We start from the raw sequence: 13,899 nt of genomic DNA, 5'->3' as shown, positions 1-13,899 counted from the left end.
CTACCCCCTTGATCTGCTTCTGGGAATTATCTTGAGAAACTCTCTGAGATAGGGATAAGGATTTACATACATACAGGGATGTTTATTGCTGTGGTTCTAAGCTTAGGACCCAACTTAAGCTTCTAACAGTGGGAAAATGGCAAAATAATTGATGGTACATCTCTGTGATGGATTATAGTAATTAGAAATGGTATAAGAAACTTAATGACACAGGGGAAAGACCAGAAAAAAACAAGTATGGCTCTCTACAGAATACGCTCAAAGATATCCATGATTTAGTTTTTTTTTTTTTTTTTTTTTTCTTGAGACAGAGTCTTGCTCTGTTGCCCGGGCTAGAGTGCCGTGGCGTCAGCCTAGCTCACAGCAACCTCAAACTCCTAGGCTCAAGCAATCCTTCTGCCTCAGCCTCCCAAGGAGCTGGGACTACAGGCATGTGCCACCATGCCCGGCTAATTTTTTATTTATATATTTTTAGTTGTCCAGATCATTTCTTTCTATTTTTTTTTTTTAGTAGAGACGGGGGTCTCGCTCTTGCTCAGGCTGGTCTCGAACTCTTGACCTTGAGCGATCCACCCGCCTCGGCCTCCCAGAGTGCTAGGATTACAGGCGTGAGCCACCGCGCCCGGCCCTTGTACAGGATTTTTGGTGTGTTTGGGGCACTGGCATGCTACTAGGTTTGGTGTGGGTAGCTGAGAACATTCACAGGTCATACCCCGTTTTTCCTTTCTCCATGATCTGTTTTGACATGCACAATACATACTCCTCGTTTATCGTCAGAAACAATGCTGTTTTATGATTTACATTCTGTGTGCACACTTACACATAAACCTTCTTTTCTGACCCTCTTGTTCACCTTAAGAAGAAACATTTGCTTTTTGCACCAATGAAAAATTGCAAGGTAATATATCTTCTTTCTAATGGACGACATGCCCACAGACTTCCAGAGCTTCAGGCTGTCAACACAACCTGCACGATGCACCACCCCCATCCCCACGACCAGTTTCCGTGCAATTTCAAATCCCACACGTCTCAGGATGCACTTTTCATCGCGTTTAACTGCATCTTATTATCTCCTCCAGACCTTCCCCCTCAATCCCTCCCAGACAGACCGGCAGGGACAAGGGGCTGGCGGCATGACCTTGGCTCATCACCGGCCGCGAATACGCGGCATAACCTTGGGCGAGTCCTCGCTTCCTCCTCCGCTGACTGTTGCGGCTGGATGGCGGGGTCTCAGCCCCGGCCGGCGGGAGGTCCTCGCCCGTACCCCTACTCCCCTTGGCTTCCTCTTTGCGCGCCCCACCATCCCCACGCCTACGCTGCCGACGTAGCAGCCGCCCGGAGTCGCGCGGAGCTCTCAGTCCAGACGCTCGTTTACGCCGCGCGGACTGGGAGGGCGCGATTCCCGAACGCGACCTGCGCTACGAGCGCGCGGTCGTTCCGCAGGCCGGCGCGGCCTTACGCCGCTGACGCAGCGCGCCCAAGATGGCGGCGCGGTCGTCGTCGGGGGTGGCGGCGGCAGAGGGGGCGGCGGCCGTGGCGGCAGCGGCGACGGCGGTCGTGACGGCGGCGGCGCGGGACCTCGGTCGGGGGGAATGAGGCGACCGCGGTGGGGCAGCGGCGGAGCCGTGTAGCGGAGAGGCGGCTCTTCCTCCCTGCTTCCCTTGGCTGAGTCAGGGACGCGCGCGCGCGCGCGTGGCCGTCCGGAGCGGGCTCCCCACCCCTCGACTCCCGCGACCCGCACCGCACCCCCACCCGGGCTCGGAGGATGATGAAGCTCAAGTCGAACCAGACCCGCACCTACGACGGCGACGGCTACAAGAAGCGGGCCGCATGCCTGTGTTTCCGCAGCGAGAGCGAGGAGGAGGTGAGGCGAGGCTGGTCCGGCCGAGGGTCGCGGGGGTCGCCCTGCCGCTTCGGGTCGAGGCGCTGGGGGCGCGGCTGCCGGAGGAGGGTGTGCCCAGGCCGCCCCGCTCGGGTCGAATGAAGTTCCGACGGAATTTCCTGAGGCGAAAAAGAGGGGGAAGGAAAAGGACGATGGGGCGCGGGGGGAAGCGGGTCTGAGCGTGGCCATACGTGACGCCCCGGCCACGGGGCTGCCAGGCTTCGGCCGGGGCGCTTAGGGCCGGCCGCCTGTCGCCGGGGAGAGTGGCTGCCGGGAGAAGGCAGTGCATTGGGAAGAGAGTGATTTCGGCCCAAGCCTCCAGCTTTGAGCCAGGAAGGGCAGCTCCGCGCTTGTCAGCCCAGCACATGTGTGCAGAGGCCGCCTTGCACGAGGCGCAGGCCGGCCTTTGTGGCAGAGAAATAGTCCATTTCATTGTCAGGTTTGGGGTCTGCCGGGGGATTATGTGCGTCTGTGAGCCCAAAGTTGGGGAGGGGGTATCTTAGTAAGATTTAGGGCGTTGTGCACAAGCTACAACCCGCTGTTTATTTTACAATGGGCTCGGGAGCCCTCATGGTGTAGCCTGAGAAGAAAGGACATTTGATAAAATAATCTTTGTGGACTGAAACATTTTCATTGTAATTGGGAAGACCAAGAGCGGTATTTAAAATCTTTGCCCTGACGTTTTTCCACTGCCCTGTGGGGCGACCCTTACTATTAAATTTGCTAGGAAAATAGAAATGCTTTTAGAATCAGTTTCTTTTTGCTTAGGGTACTTAAAAAAATCTTAGCTTCCCAAAGCCGTTTCTGTGGTGATGAAGAGAATTCAGAGAAGGCACATGTTTCGTAAATCCACAAAGAATAGCTGCTTTGGAAATTCGTAAGATGCCTGTGGGAACGCATTTCTCTTCCGTGCATGGTGGTAAAATGGCAGTTAAACTGGAAACAATGAAGGACAGTGAAATTCAATATGTTATATTCCGGCATTCAGCAGTGGGCTGTGGTGGCAGGGCTGCAGTACAGTGCATCATGTTGAAATGGGGGAAAGGAACTTGACCCGTTAGTTATGAAAAGAAGCCGTGATGAAAGAGACAGATGGATTGCCAGGAGTTGCTGTCCAGAGATACTTAGGAGGAAGTGGGAATTTAAATTATTGCCCGAAGAAAATTAGTGAAGTACTAATTGTGCTGTTGAGGGATGGGACGTGTGCTCCTTTTCAGCAAAACAAGGAAAGGAGATTTGGAAATGTATACTTTGTGTCCTAGCATATATTATAAAAGTCCTCAAAACAGATGCATTGTAATAGGGATACTAAGCAGGGCCCGTGTTGTAAATTATGTACTGTTTTGGAATACATACTTGAGTAAAGTAAGATCGTTGGTGGTTACTACTCTAGTGGCTTTGTTTTCTTCGTTATCATAGCATATTATGGGAAATCAGATGGGATCACAGGCTGTTAACTGGAGGCAAAATAATTAGCATAATAACATGTCCTACGGCATTACTGTGGTTAAGCCTGTGAGCACCCCAATTATAAGTAGAAAGGTATATAATTTAGTTATATGAATGACGGAAGACTATTTGTATTAAAAAATCGTGCTAGAAATTGAAAACATGTGAGTACTTTGGATAAATTGGAAGTCCTTTATAGATATAAGCAAACTAACAAAGATTTGATTTTTCATTTTCTGTTAAAAGTTTTATTAAGTACTGACATTAGCAAGCATTAATGTTGTTGCATGCTTGTGTGTTTAGGCTTGCACGTCAGACCTGGCATAGGATTTGCCTTTTAGGAGCTAAAATTTTTAAACTGTTAAAATAAATTTTTTAATGGATTAAAACATTTGATTTATCATGGAATTTCCTTTATTGAATTCCTTTTTGCACATTGGTTAATGAGCAGAGGAAGCATGCAAATCTTTAATTACAGATTCAGTGAGTGTTACAGCTAAAGCCTGGGAAGAACAAGAAAATGAATGAAATGGGCCCATTTTAGACTTGTTCAGTTCAATTAAACAAGTAGGTATTAAAGAGCCTACTGTGTGTGCCCCACTCTTATCATGTGGGACTTAAAGATTAGTATCCCTCCTTGACCAAAAAGTTGAGTGGTTTTAGATGGGATCCCTTAATTGGAAGGGATTTTGGATCACAAAGTAATCTGTAGGGTGCTGTTCTACTCTCAGATTATATAATTGTGTTGGAAAGGAAGTAATTTGTTAGTTCCAGGAGAACTCTTATGTTCTCAGTAGACATGCCAGAGACTGAAAGTATTAGCTGCCACACATTGTGGGAATGTAAAATTTAAACCTAATAGGATAGTTGACTCAATTTTATTTTTTAAAGGGCACTAATGGCTTTGCTCAAGATAGAATAGTTTACAGAATATTATTAGCATCATTACAGTAGTAATCTAAGTATAAACAGGACCTGGTTTATAAATTTAACCAGTGACCAGAAACATACATACAATGTGAAGAAAAAGAAGTAAAGGTACAGTCATGCATTGCTTGACCTCAGGGATATGTTCTGGGGCAGCGGTCCCCAATGCTTTTGACAACAGGGACCGATTTCGTGGAAGACAGTTTTTCCCGGGCCGGGTTGGGTTGGGGGCGTCACTGCCTGGACTCCACCTCAGATCATCAGGCGTTGGATTCTCGTGGGGAATGCGTAAACTGGACCCCTTGCGTGTGTAGCTTGCAGTGGGATTCACGCTCCTGTGAGGGTCTGATGCCCTCTCTGACCTGACGTGGTGGGGGTGCTCAGTTAGTGTTGCAAGCTATGGGGAGCAGCTGTGGGTGCAGGTGGAGCTTCTTTCTCGCCTGCCACTCGCCTTGTGCTGCCCGGAGAGGTTTCTGGCGGGCTGCTGAGGATGGCCGTCCGCAGCCCGTGTGTTGGGGTCCAAAGTTCTCGGGGATACGTTCTGAGATATGTGTTGTTAGGTGATTTTTTTATTGTGTACATCATAGAGTGTACTTACACAAACTTAGATGGTGTAGCCTACTACTGCAGTCCCCAACCCCCAGGCCGCAGACTGCTACCAGTCGGTGCCCTGTTAGACAGAGCCACAGAGCTCGGCCACCCCACTCCCACCACCCATCCCTGTGGAAAAATTGTCGTCCGTTAAACTTAGGAGGTGAGCGGAGGGCGAGCGAGCCAGCAAAGCTTCATCTGTATTTACAGCCGCTCCCAATCCCTCTGCATCCCTGCATCACTGCCTGATGCCCGCCCACCCCGTCCCTGGAAAAATTGTCTTCCATGAAATGGGTCCCTGGTACCAAAAAGGTTGGGGACTGCTGGCCTACTACACACCTAGGTTTTATGTTATAGCCTGTTGCTCCTAGGCAACAAACCTATACCGCATGCTACTGTACTGAATACTGTAGGCAGCTGAAACACAGTGGTAAGTATTTGTATATCTAAACATAGAAAAGGTACAGTAAAAATAAGTATAAAAGATAAAAAATGGCACGCTTGTATAGGACACTTACCATGAATGGAGCTTGCAGGACTGCGAGTTGCTCTGGGCGAGTCAGCGACTGAGTGGTGAGTGAGTGTGAAGGCCTGGGACATTGCTGTGCCCCCCTGTAGGCTTTATAAACACTGGACATTTAGGTTACACTAAATTTATAAAAATTTTTCTTTCTTCAATAACAAATTAACCTTCGCTTACAATAACTTTTCTACTTCATAGAATTTTTTAATTTTTTAAACTTCTTGACTCTTGTAATAACACCTAGCTTAAAACACACATTATGCACCTGTACAAAAATATTTTCTTTTTTTTAAATTGAGGTTAAATATGCATGTATAATTTACCATTCTTTCTTTACATACTTATTCTGTAAACTTTTTTTTTTTCCGAGACAGAGTCTCACTCAGTTGCCCTGGGTACAGTGCAGTGGTATCATCATAGCTCACTGCAACCTCAAACTCCTGGGCTCAAGCAATCCTCCTGCCTCAGTCTCCTGAGTAGCTGGGACTATAGGCATGCACCAAGGTGCCTGGCTAATTTTTCTATTTTCAGTAGAGACAGGGTCTCGTTCTTTCTCAGGCTAGTCTTGAACTCCTGAGCTCAAGCAATCATTCTGCCTTGGCTTCCCAGAGTGCTAGGATTACAGGCGTGAGCCACTGCGCCTGGACTTTGTGAGCTTTTTTTCTATTTAATTTTTTTTTTACTTTTTGAACTTTTTTGTTAAAAATTGACACAAACACACACATTAGAGCATAATTTATTTACTTTACGATAAGATGTAAAGCTTAGAAAATAATTAAATAACGAAGAGTAAGGCTCAAAAAAAAAACCACACACACATACATTAGCCTAGGCCTCCTACACAGGGTCGGGATCATCAATATCACACTGTCTTCCACCTCCATATCTTGTTCCACTGGAAGGTCTTCAGGAGGATAACACACATGGAGCTGTCATTTTCTATGGTAACAATGCCTTCTTTTGGAATACCTGCTGAAGGGCCCGCCTGAGGCTTTTACATGTGGTTAACTTTTTTTTTTCTTAAATAAGTAAAGGAGTACTCTCTAAAATAATGATAAAAAGTACATTATAGTCAATACATAAGCCAGTAACGTAATTTATTATCATTATCAAGTATTATGTACTGTGTGTAATTGTATTTGCTATACTTTTATATGACTGGCAGTGCAGTAGGTTTGTGTACTCACCACAAACATGTGAATAATGTGTTGCACTGCTACGCCTACGATGAAGTTGCTGTGGCTACGATGTGACAGGAATTTTTCAGCTCCATCATAATCTTTTTGGACCACTGTTTATATGTGGTCCGTCGTTGACCGAAGTCTCATTACATGGCACTTGACTGTATTAGAAGATAATAGACTGTGAGTCAGACCCTCTAGCATTCTGTCTTTTCAGCTCCAGAAAACTTTATTTATAGACCAGCAGTGAGAGTGGCTGAAATTCTGATCCCGGTTCAGATGTGTGAACATAGGTAGCAAGTTTGTTGATCACTCATTGAGTGCCGGGTTCCGTGATACAGTAACAGAGGAACCAGACATGTAGGGAACTTGGAGTCTAGTGGGAGAAATGGAAAAACAAAGAGATCTAACATGACAAAAATGAGTTCCCTTTCCTCCAAACCTCTGGCTTCTTTTCCTGTTGGTAAACAAGAATTAACAGGAAAACTCCCCAGTTAGTTGTTCTACTAGTTGTTATTGACATTTGATAAATTATAATCTTTACATTTTGGGCATTTGTGATAACTAACCTGTTTATTACAGTACTTTGAACCTGATGTACAGTGGATGGTCTCATAACCAACCTCCACTTTAAGCATCTTGGTGCACTGAATGTGTGGCTGTTACTTGGCAGGCCCCTGGGTCTGGTATACCCCAACCATGTGGCCTCCTAGCCAGTGAATTGTGTGCTTACAAAGAGTCAGTTGTATTTATTTCTTTTTTTTTTTTGAGACAGAGTCTCACTGTGTTGCCTGGGCTAGAGTGCCATGGCGTCATCCTAGCTCACAGCAACCTCAGACTCCTGGGCTCAAGCGGTCCTTCTGCCTCAGCCTCCCGAGTAGCTGGGACTACAGGCATGCACCACCATGCCCGGCTAATTTTTTTTTCTATATATTTTTAGTTGTCCGATTAATTTCTTTCTATTTTTAGTAGAGACGGAGTCTTGCTCTTGCTCAGGCTGGTCTCGAACTCCTGAGCTCAAACAATCCGCCCGCCTCAGCCTCCCAGAGTGTTGTATTTATTTCTGTACCTATGTTCATCATACTTGTTATTGTAATTGTGCAACTTGATTAAATATTCATAAGTGAAATTTGAGTTCAAAAACAACAGTTTTGTGAGAAGTATTTCAAATGCTTTGGAAGACTTCATAAATGCAAGTCACTAAAAGAAATTGCCTCTTAATTATATGGACAGGCAAACTGGAAAAGATTGGGGAAAGAATCTTAAAAGTCTAGAAGGGACTCTGCACATAGGTTACTTCATGAATATTTTCAGGTTTTTGTTCTTTATAGAAACTAGGATTGGAAAACATACGTCATTCATTGTGGGTGTGGTATATGAAATAAAGACAGCTTGCAATTCAGCAGTATGTATAACGAAACAAGATCTTGGCCCTACAAACAAAGATTAGCAAATACATGTACATTTATATTTTTAAATCTGTCATATCCTCCAGTTGACACTTTATCATAAATAGTATAGAAGACTGAAACTTCTTGAGTAGGATTTTATTATCTTAAATTGGGTAATATGGCATTGATCTTTGTCATGTTATTTAGTTTTGGCCCTCCTAAAGCACTTCCACTGAGGTTTTTCCTCTTCCCCTGTTCTTCCATTTTTAGAGCCTCTGTGATGAGGAGGAGTGAGAGACACTAGGGATGAGCTTGTTTTTACTTTTAGAAAGCCCAGTGATACAGGATATACACCAAATGACATCGCAGTGCCCAGGAGAGTTAAAGCTGCTGCTAAAGGGTCTGTTTTAGCCAGGGGGGAAAAATGTCTACTAATAGGATTGTGTCAGATTTCCCTTTGTATTAAAACTGTGTTTAAAAAGATAAGATGAAACTGTATTTAAGGTATTAGGTTGTTTGTTGAACTTTTCCACTAGAATCCCTGCATGTCTTTGCAGGGGGGAGCTGCTTTGTATTTTCTCAGATCCTTGAGCTCACCAGGTTGGATGGAGAGATGGTGGCCTGAGTGTTTGTCTGTAAAATGCCCCAGAGGAGCAGGCGGAAGGACCTCACTGCAGACTACACCTTCCAGCAGGCTCTAGAGAGGGGAGTAAAGCACGGGTGGCAATCCCAGAGGTGATAACCATGACGAAGGGCTTCCAGCAGATCCCAGAGTGGTTGGGGAATCCTTCTACAGCATATCTTGGTCACTCTCCAGTATGGCACTGCTCTAAGAATACAGTTGGTACATCGATCCATCATCTGACTGGACATTTCTGTTCCTCATTGCTCAGAATCTTTCCTGACGGGTTTTTTTTCCTGCTTCCTCTTCTGCCTGCCTAATACCAGTTAGTCAGTCATTTCTCCCATTGCATTCTTTTCTGCTTCCTCCCCAAGTTGTGAATTCCGGCCTGAGTTCATACTGCAATCTCCATTCTTTTTCACTCTTCCCCTTTTCCTAATCCTATTTCTTTGCCTTGGGGTGATTCTCATTTCTCAACAAGAATAGTATGTCTACTGTGTGTGAAGCAATCTGTATGTCTCTTCATAGCTTAGTACAAAAAAGAAAGGCCTTTGTTCAGGAATATAGTTTTTTAATTCATTCTTCAGCATATATTTTTTTGAGAGCCCTGCTATGGACTGGTCTCTGTACAAGACCCTGGAAATACACAGATAAATAAAACTGTGGTGCCTCATAAAGCCAACCCTGCCTCCTGTGTCAGTTGCCTCCTGCCTACCCAGCAACCCCACCCAGCAGCTGTCCAGTCTCCCCTGCACCATTTTCTTTCCTTCTCAGCTTTATCATTCCCAGGGCAAACAGGCTACATCTCCCATTTAAAAAAAGAAAAATACATCCTTGACCTCCTATTCCCTCCAGCTACTTTTCTACTTCCCTCTTCCTTTTCACAGTGATATTTTTCTGTAATTGCTATCTCCACTTCCCCTCTTTGCATTCTCTCCCAAATTCATTCCAATTAGGTACTTTTTCCTACCATTTTGCTGAAGCCACTCTTCAGGATAACCAAATCCAGTTACTAAATTGGCAAGTTCTCAGTCTTTGTGTTACTTGGTAATTCCTTTCTTCTTAAAACACTTTCTTCACTGTGCTTGTGGGGTATCTCTCTAGTTCTTCCCTCCCTTTCTGATTACTCCTCCTTAGTATTGTAGATTCTTCCTCATTTTTCTGACTTCTTTTCTTTGTAGTGAGTGAGGGCACAATATTTGAACCTCTTCTCCTCCCTGCCCCATACAGTAGACAGTTCCGTCTTTAAATACCATCTTTATACCGATTACTTTCAAATGTCTATTTTTAGCCCTGACTTTTCTCCTGAAATCAAGACTTGAATATTTAGAAATCTACTTGATATTTCCATTTGGATATCTGATAGCCATCTTAAACCTCAAATGCTCAAACTGATTTCTTTCTTTCTTTGTCTCACTCTGTTGCCTAGGCTAGAGTGCAGAGGTATCATCATAGCTCACTGCAGCCTCAAACTCCTGGGCTGAGGCAATCCTCCTGCTTCAGCCTCTCGAGTACCTAGGGCTACAGGTGCATGCCTGGCTAATTTTTCTCTTTTATGTAGAGACAGATCTTGCTATGTTGTCCAGGCTGGTCTTGAACTCCCGGCCCCAAGCAATCCTCTTGCCTTGGCCTCTTAAAGTGATTCCAGGTATGAGCCATTGTACCCAGCCTCCAAACTGAATTCATTATTCCATTATTATTCACCAAGAAACAAACAACAACAAAAACCTACTTCTTCTACAGTCTTCCCTCCTTCAGTAAAAGAATCCCTAATCTGCCATTTGCTCAGGTTAGAAACCTTGGTGTCATCCTTGACTTTTCCTTGTCTCATACCCACATCTTATTGGCAGAAATCCCAAATCCAGCCGTATCTCTTCAGCCTTCACTGTATTGTTCTAGCCTATTGCCTCTTGCCTGGACTATTGCCATATCTTCCTAACTGGTCTCCCTGCTTCTGTCCTCACTCCTGTAGTCTTCTCTGCCATAGCTGCTAGAGTGATTCTTCTAACACAGAAGTCATATGTCACTCCTCTGCTCCAGTGGTGTTCTGTCTCAGAGTGAATTTGAAGTCTTAACTGTGACCTCTGAGGCCCTGGATGATCAGGTCCCCTGCCACAGCTCTGATACCATCTCTTACTACTGTCCCTCTTACCCATCCTCCTCTACCAGCCACACTGCTCTCTGCTGTTTCTCTCCCATATTACCTGCATGAGTCACTCCCTCACTTCAGGTCTTTGCTTATCACCTTAGCAGACGTGTCTGTGATGATCACCCTGTATAAAACAACACCAGTCCGTTGTGACTATTTATCTCTAATGATGCTTTTTTCTTGGCAGCACACATTACCACCAGGCGTATTAGGTATTCATTTGTTTATTGCCTGTTTCCTCCCACTGGACTATAAGCTAGTTCGTGAGGATGGGAATTTTTGTCCATTTTTGTATATTTTATTCACTTCTGTATCTACTGGGTGCTTAGAATGTAGAGATGCTTGGTATTATTTGTTGAATGTGTAAAGGAACGAATGAACCCCTATAGTCCCTGCTTTCAAGCAGCTTACAGTCTAGTGGAGGAACCGATAGCCAAAACACACTGAATGCTAATGTCTACCAATAATGCATCGATAAATGTGTTTCAGAGAAGTCTCACAGCTCTTTCTTTATTTCCAGTGTCTTAGTGACAGGGTATCTGATAATTTTGAGTATCAGCCTGATGGAAGTGTCTGTGCATTAAATTGTAAATCTTTTCTGAATCTTATTGGATAGTCCTATGGTGGGATACTTGGGATTTCTTTCACACATTGAACTTGAGAGTCTGCCATCTCATAGGATTTGTATTGAGTGATTGATATAATGTCCTCATTCCCAACCCTAGTGGTACAGTCCCTGCGAGCAAGGGGCTTTCATTTTGCTGATATCCTGAGACCTTTTATTAATATGTACATAAGTATACAAACAAACTGTAATCAAGTGGTAGTTACTGTTTTCTCAATCTTTTTAGTTTATGGAGTAGGGGGTTCTCGCTCTTGCTTAGGCTGATCTCGAACTCCTGACCTCAAGCGATCCTACTGCTTCGCCTCAGATCACTAGGATTACAGGCATGAGCCACCACGCCCAGCCGGTAGTTACTGTTTTAATGACTCCTTGATAGTGGTTCATAACCAACAATGTGTGTCAAGTCTGCATTCTAAAATTAGTTAAGACTGGGTACTGTGGCTCACGCCTGTAATCTCAGCATTTTGGGAGACCAAGGCGGGAGGATTGCTTGAGGCCAGGAGTTTAAGACCAGCCTGAGCAACATAGCAAGACCTGTCTCTACAAAAAATTAAAAAATTAACCAGTTGTGGTGGCACAGGCCTGTAGTCCTAGCTGCTCAGAAGGCTGAGCAAGGAGGACTGTTGAGCACAGGAGTTGGAGGTTGTAGTGAGCTGTGATCACACCACTGCACTCCAGCCAGTGAAACCCCGGGTTTCACTCTGTCTCTAAGAAAAGAAAGTTAATATTAGAATAGGTAATATTGGAGATGGAGGTGGATAGGGATGATCATAGAATTTTCCTGTCATCATCATTTTATTTTTTTATCTAGGTCAAGGTTTAAGAAACATGATGTAAAGTTTGTGCGTGCTGAGTCTTGAAGCATTGATTTGTGGTGGTTAACCTATGAAACAGAACAAAGGAACCATCACAGGCAAAAAGATAATGTGTGGATAAAAGAAGAGTAAGGAGTTGAGTTTGGAAATAAAATCCTCAAACTTAAAATTGGGTAAGGAAACATACCTGAAGTCGACTTTCTGAGTAAAATCCTCTCAACACCAGAGAAAATATCCTTGAATCCACTTTGAGAATTTCTGCCCTAAAGCACCGTGTCTGCAGTCGCCCCTCCTGTTCCCACCTTCCTGAATGAAGCCTTTGCTTCTTAACACTTTGAATAGGGAAAACTGTTCATTCATTCATTTTACTCATTCCTTCCCAAAGTTTTATTGACTGCCCACTTGCAGGCTGGTTGCTGTTCCGGGAACACCGTGGTACACAAGGCAAAATGCAAGCCCTTGCTCTTACGGAGCATACGAGTGCAGGGAGACAGTACTGGGCAGACAAATCAGTGAACGTGATGATGATTTTAGGCAGCTCTGAGTGCTAGGCAGAAAGTAAGCGTGCAGTATGGCTGAGAGCGGGTTTTGGCAAATTTTGATTGGGTGGTCCCTGAATGGCAGGGCAGGGGGAGGAACAATTACAGAGGTCTCAAGGTAGAAATGATTTTGGCATGGAGGAAAAACCGGAAGCAGGCCAGTGTGACTGGAGGCCAGAGCTGGGGAGATGGTAGGGGAGATGGGAGATATCAGATCATGTGGGGCCTTGTTACCCCTCCATGTTTTATGGTTCTCCTTTACTCTTTTAAAGTAAGCAAGTAAACAAACCAGTGACATCCCGTGAAACTACCTTCTTTCCTTTCAATGTGAGGGGCAGGAGTGAATGGGATGGTAAGAGTTTATTAGAGAAAACAGTGTTTAAGTAATGTAAGATGGAGATAAAAGAAAGTACTATAATCTTTTTAAGAGGTAAGTTTGAAAGGACCCAAAGAAAATTTGACACAGGAGAGAAAAGGAAGATGAAAAAGGAAAAAGGAAAGAAGAAACTTCATGAAAAATAAGGGAATGCTTGTGTGATGACCCTAAAGTTTCTTCATATTCTTCTTAGGGCAGTTTAATCAGAAAGGCTGGTTTGAGCAGGTAATATACTCACGCAGTACAAAATTCAAATGATACAAAGGGTGTGGACTGAAAGGTAATCTCCTTCCGTAAGTCTTCCCTAGCCACCCAGTTTTTCACCCTAGATTCTACCACTGTTACCAGTTTCTTGTGTTTGCTTAGAGAGAGAGAAAATATCAGGCTTTTGCACACTAGTCAGGTAGTTAGCTTATAAAAGTTAGTTCTGCGATGCATTGCAAATAAAAGATTGGAGGACAGTTTTTGCTTGATAGAACAAAGGTTTGCTAGTTTTTCGTAGAAATTGATTAGAACTCAGGCTACTTGAGTGCCTATACTGTTTCAACATTTACCTAGTTTTATTGAGGTTTGGTTACCTTAAGTGCCAGGGATCCTTCTAGAGTAGGGAGCTGCTGGGAATGGAAAGGGGGTGTGTGTATTTGTAGGTCAGTTCTTGTGAGGCTGAGTATATGCTGGCCCAGGGTTACACCTGTGTCAGGAGAGGGCTAAGGTATGGAAGTCATTTGCCTAACTGACCTTCAAGCCCCTAAAAAAGCAGCTCAGCAGTTGTCTGGATCAGATGGTGTTTGCTGATTTCTAAACCGTCTCATTGTTTAGACTACTCAGA

At 44.4% G+C, this 13,899-nt stretch overlaps 1 protein-coding gene across 1 annotated transcript in view; it reads left to right on the top strand.

Annotated features, from left to right (window-relative positions):
- Window positions 1-1,446: 1,446 nt before the first annotated feature.
- NUDT3 (nudix (nucleoside diphosphate linked moiety X)-type motif 3) overlaps window positions 1,447-13,899 on the top strand; it is a 129,940-nt gene continuing 117,487 nt past the window's right edge. The window contains exon 1 of the mRNA XM_012646604.1: window positions 1,447-1,864. Coding sequence (XP_012502058.1) covers window positions 1,766-1,864 — 99 coding nt within the window. The 5' untranslated portion in view covers window positions 1,447-1,765. The remainder of the gene's footprint in view (window positions 1,865-13,899) is intronic.

Source organism: Propithecus coquereli, unplaced genomic scaffold (genome assembly GCF_000956105.1).
Source record: "Propithecus coquereli isolate 6110/MARCELLA unplaced genomic scaffold, Pcoq_1.0 Scaffold248, whole genome shotgun sequence".
In the NCBI taxonomy this organism is placed as follows: Eukaryota; Metazoa; Chordata; class Mammalia; order Primates; family Indriidae; genus Propithecus; species Propithecus coquereli.
This window is presented reverse-complemented; position numbering and strand designations above follow the sequence as displayed.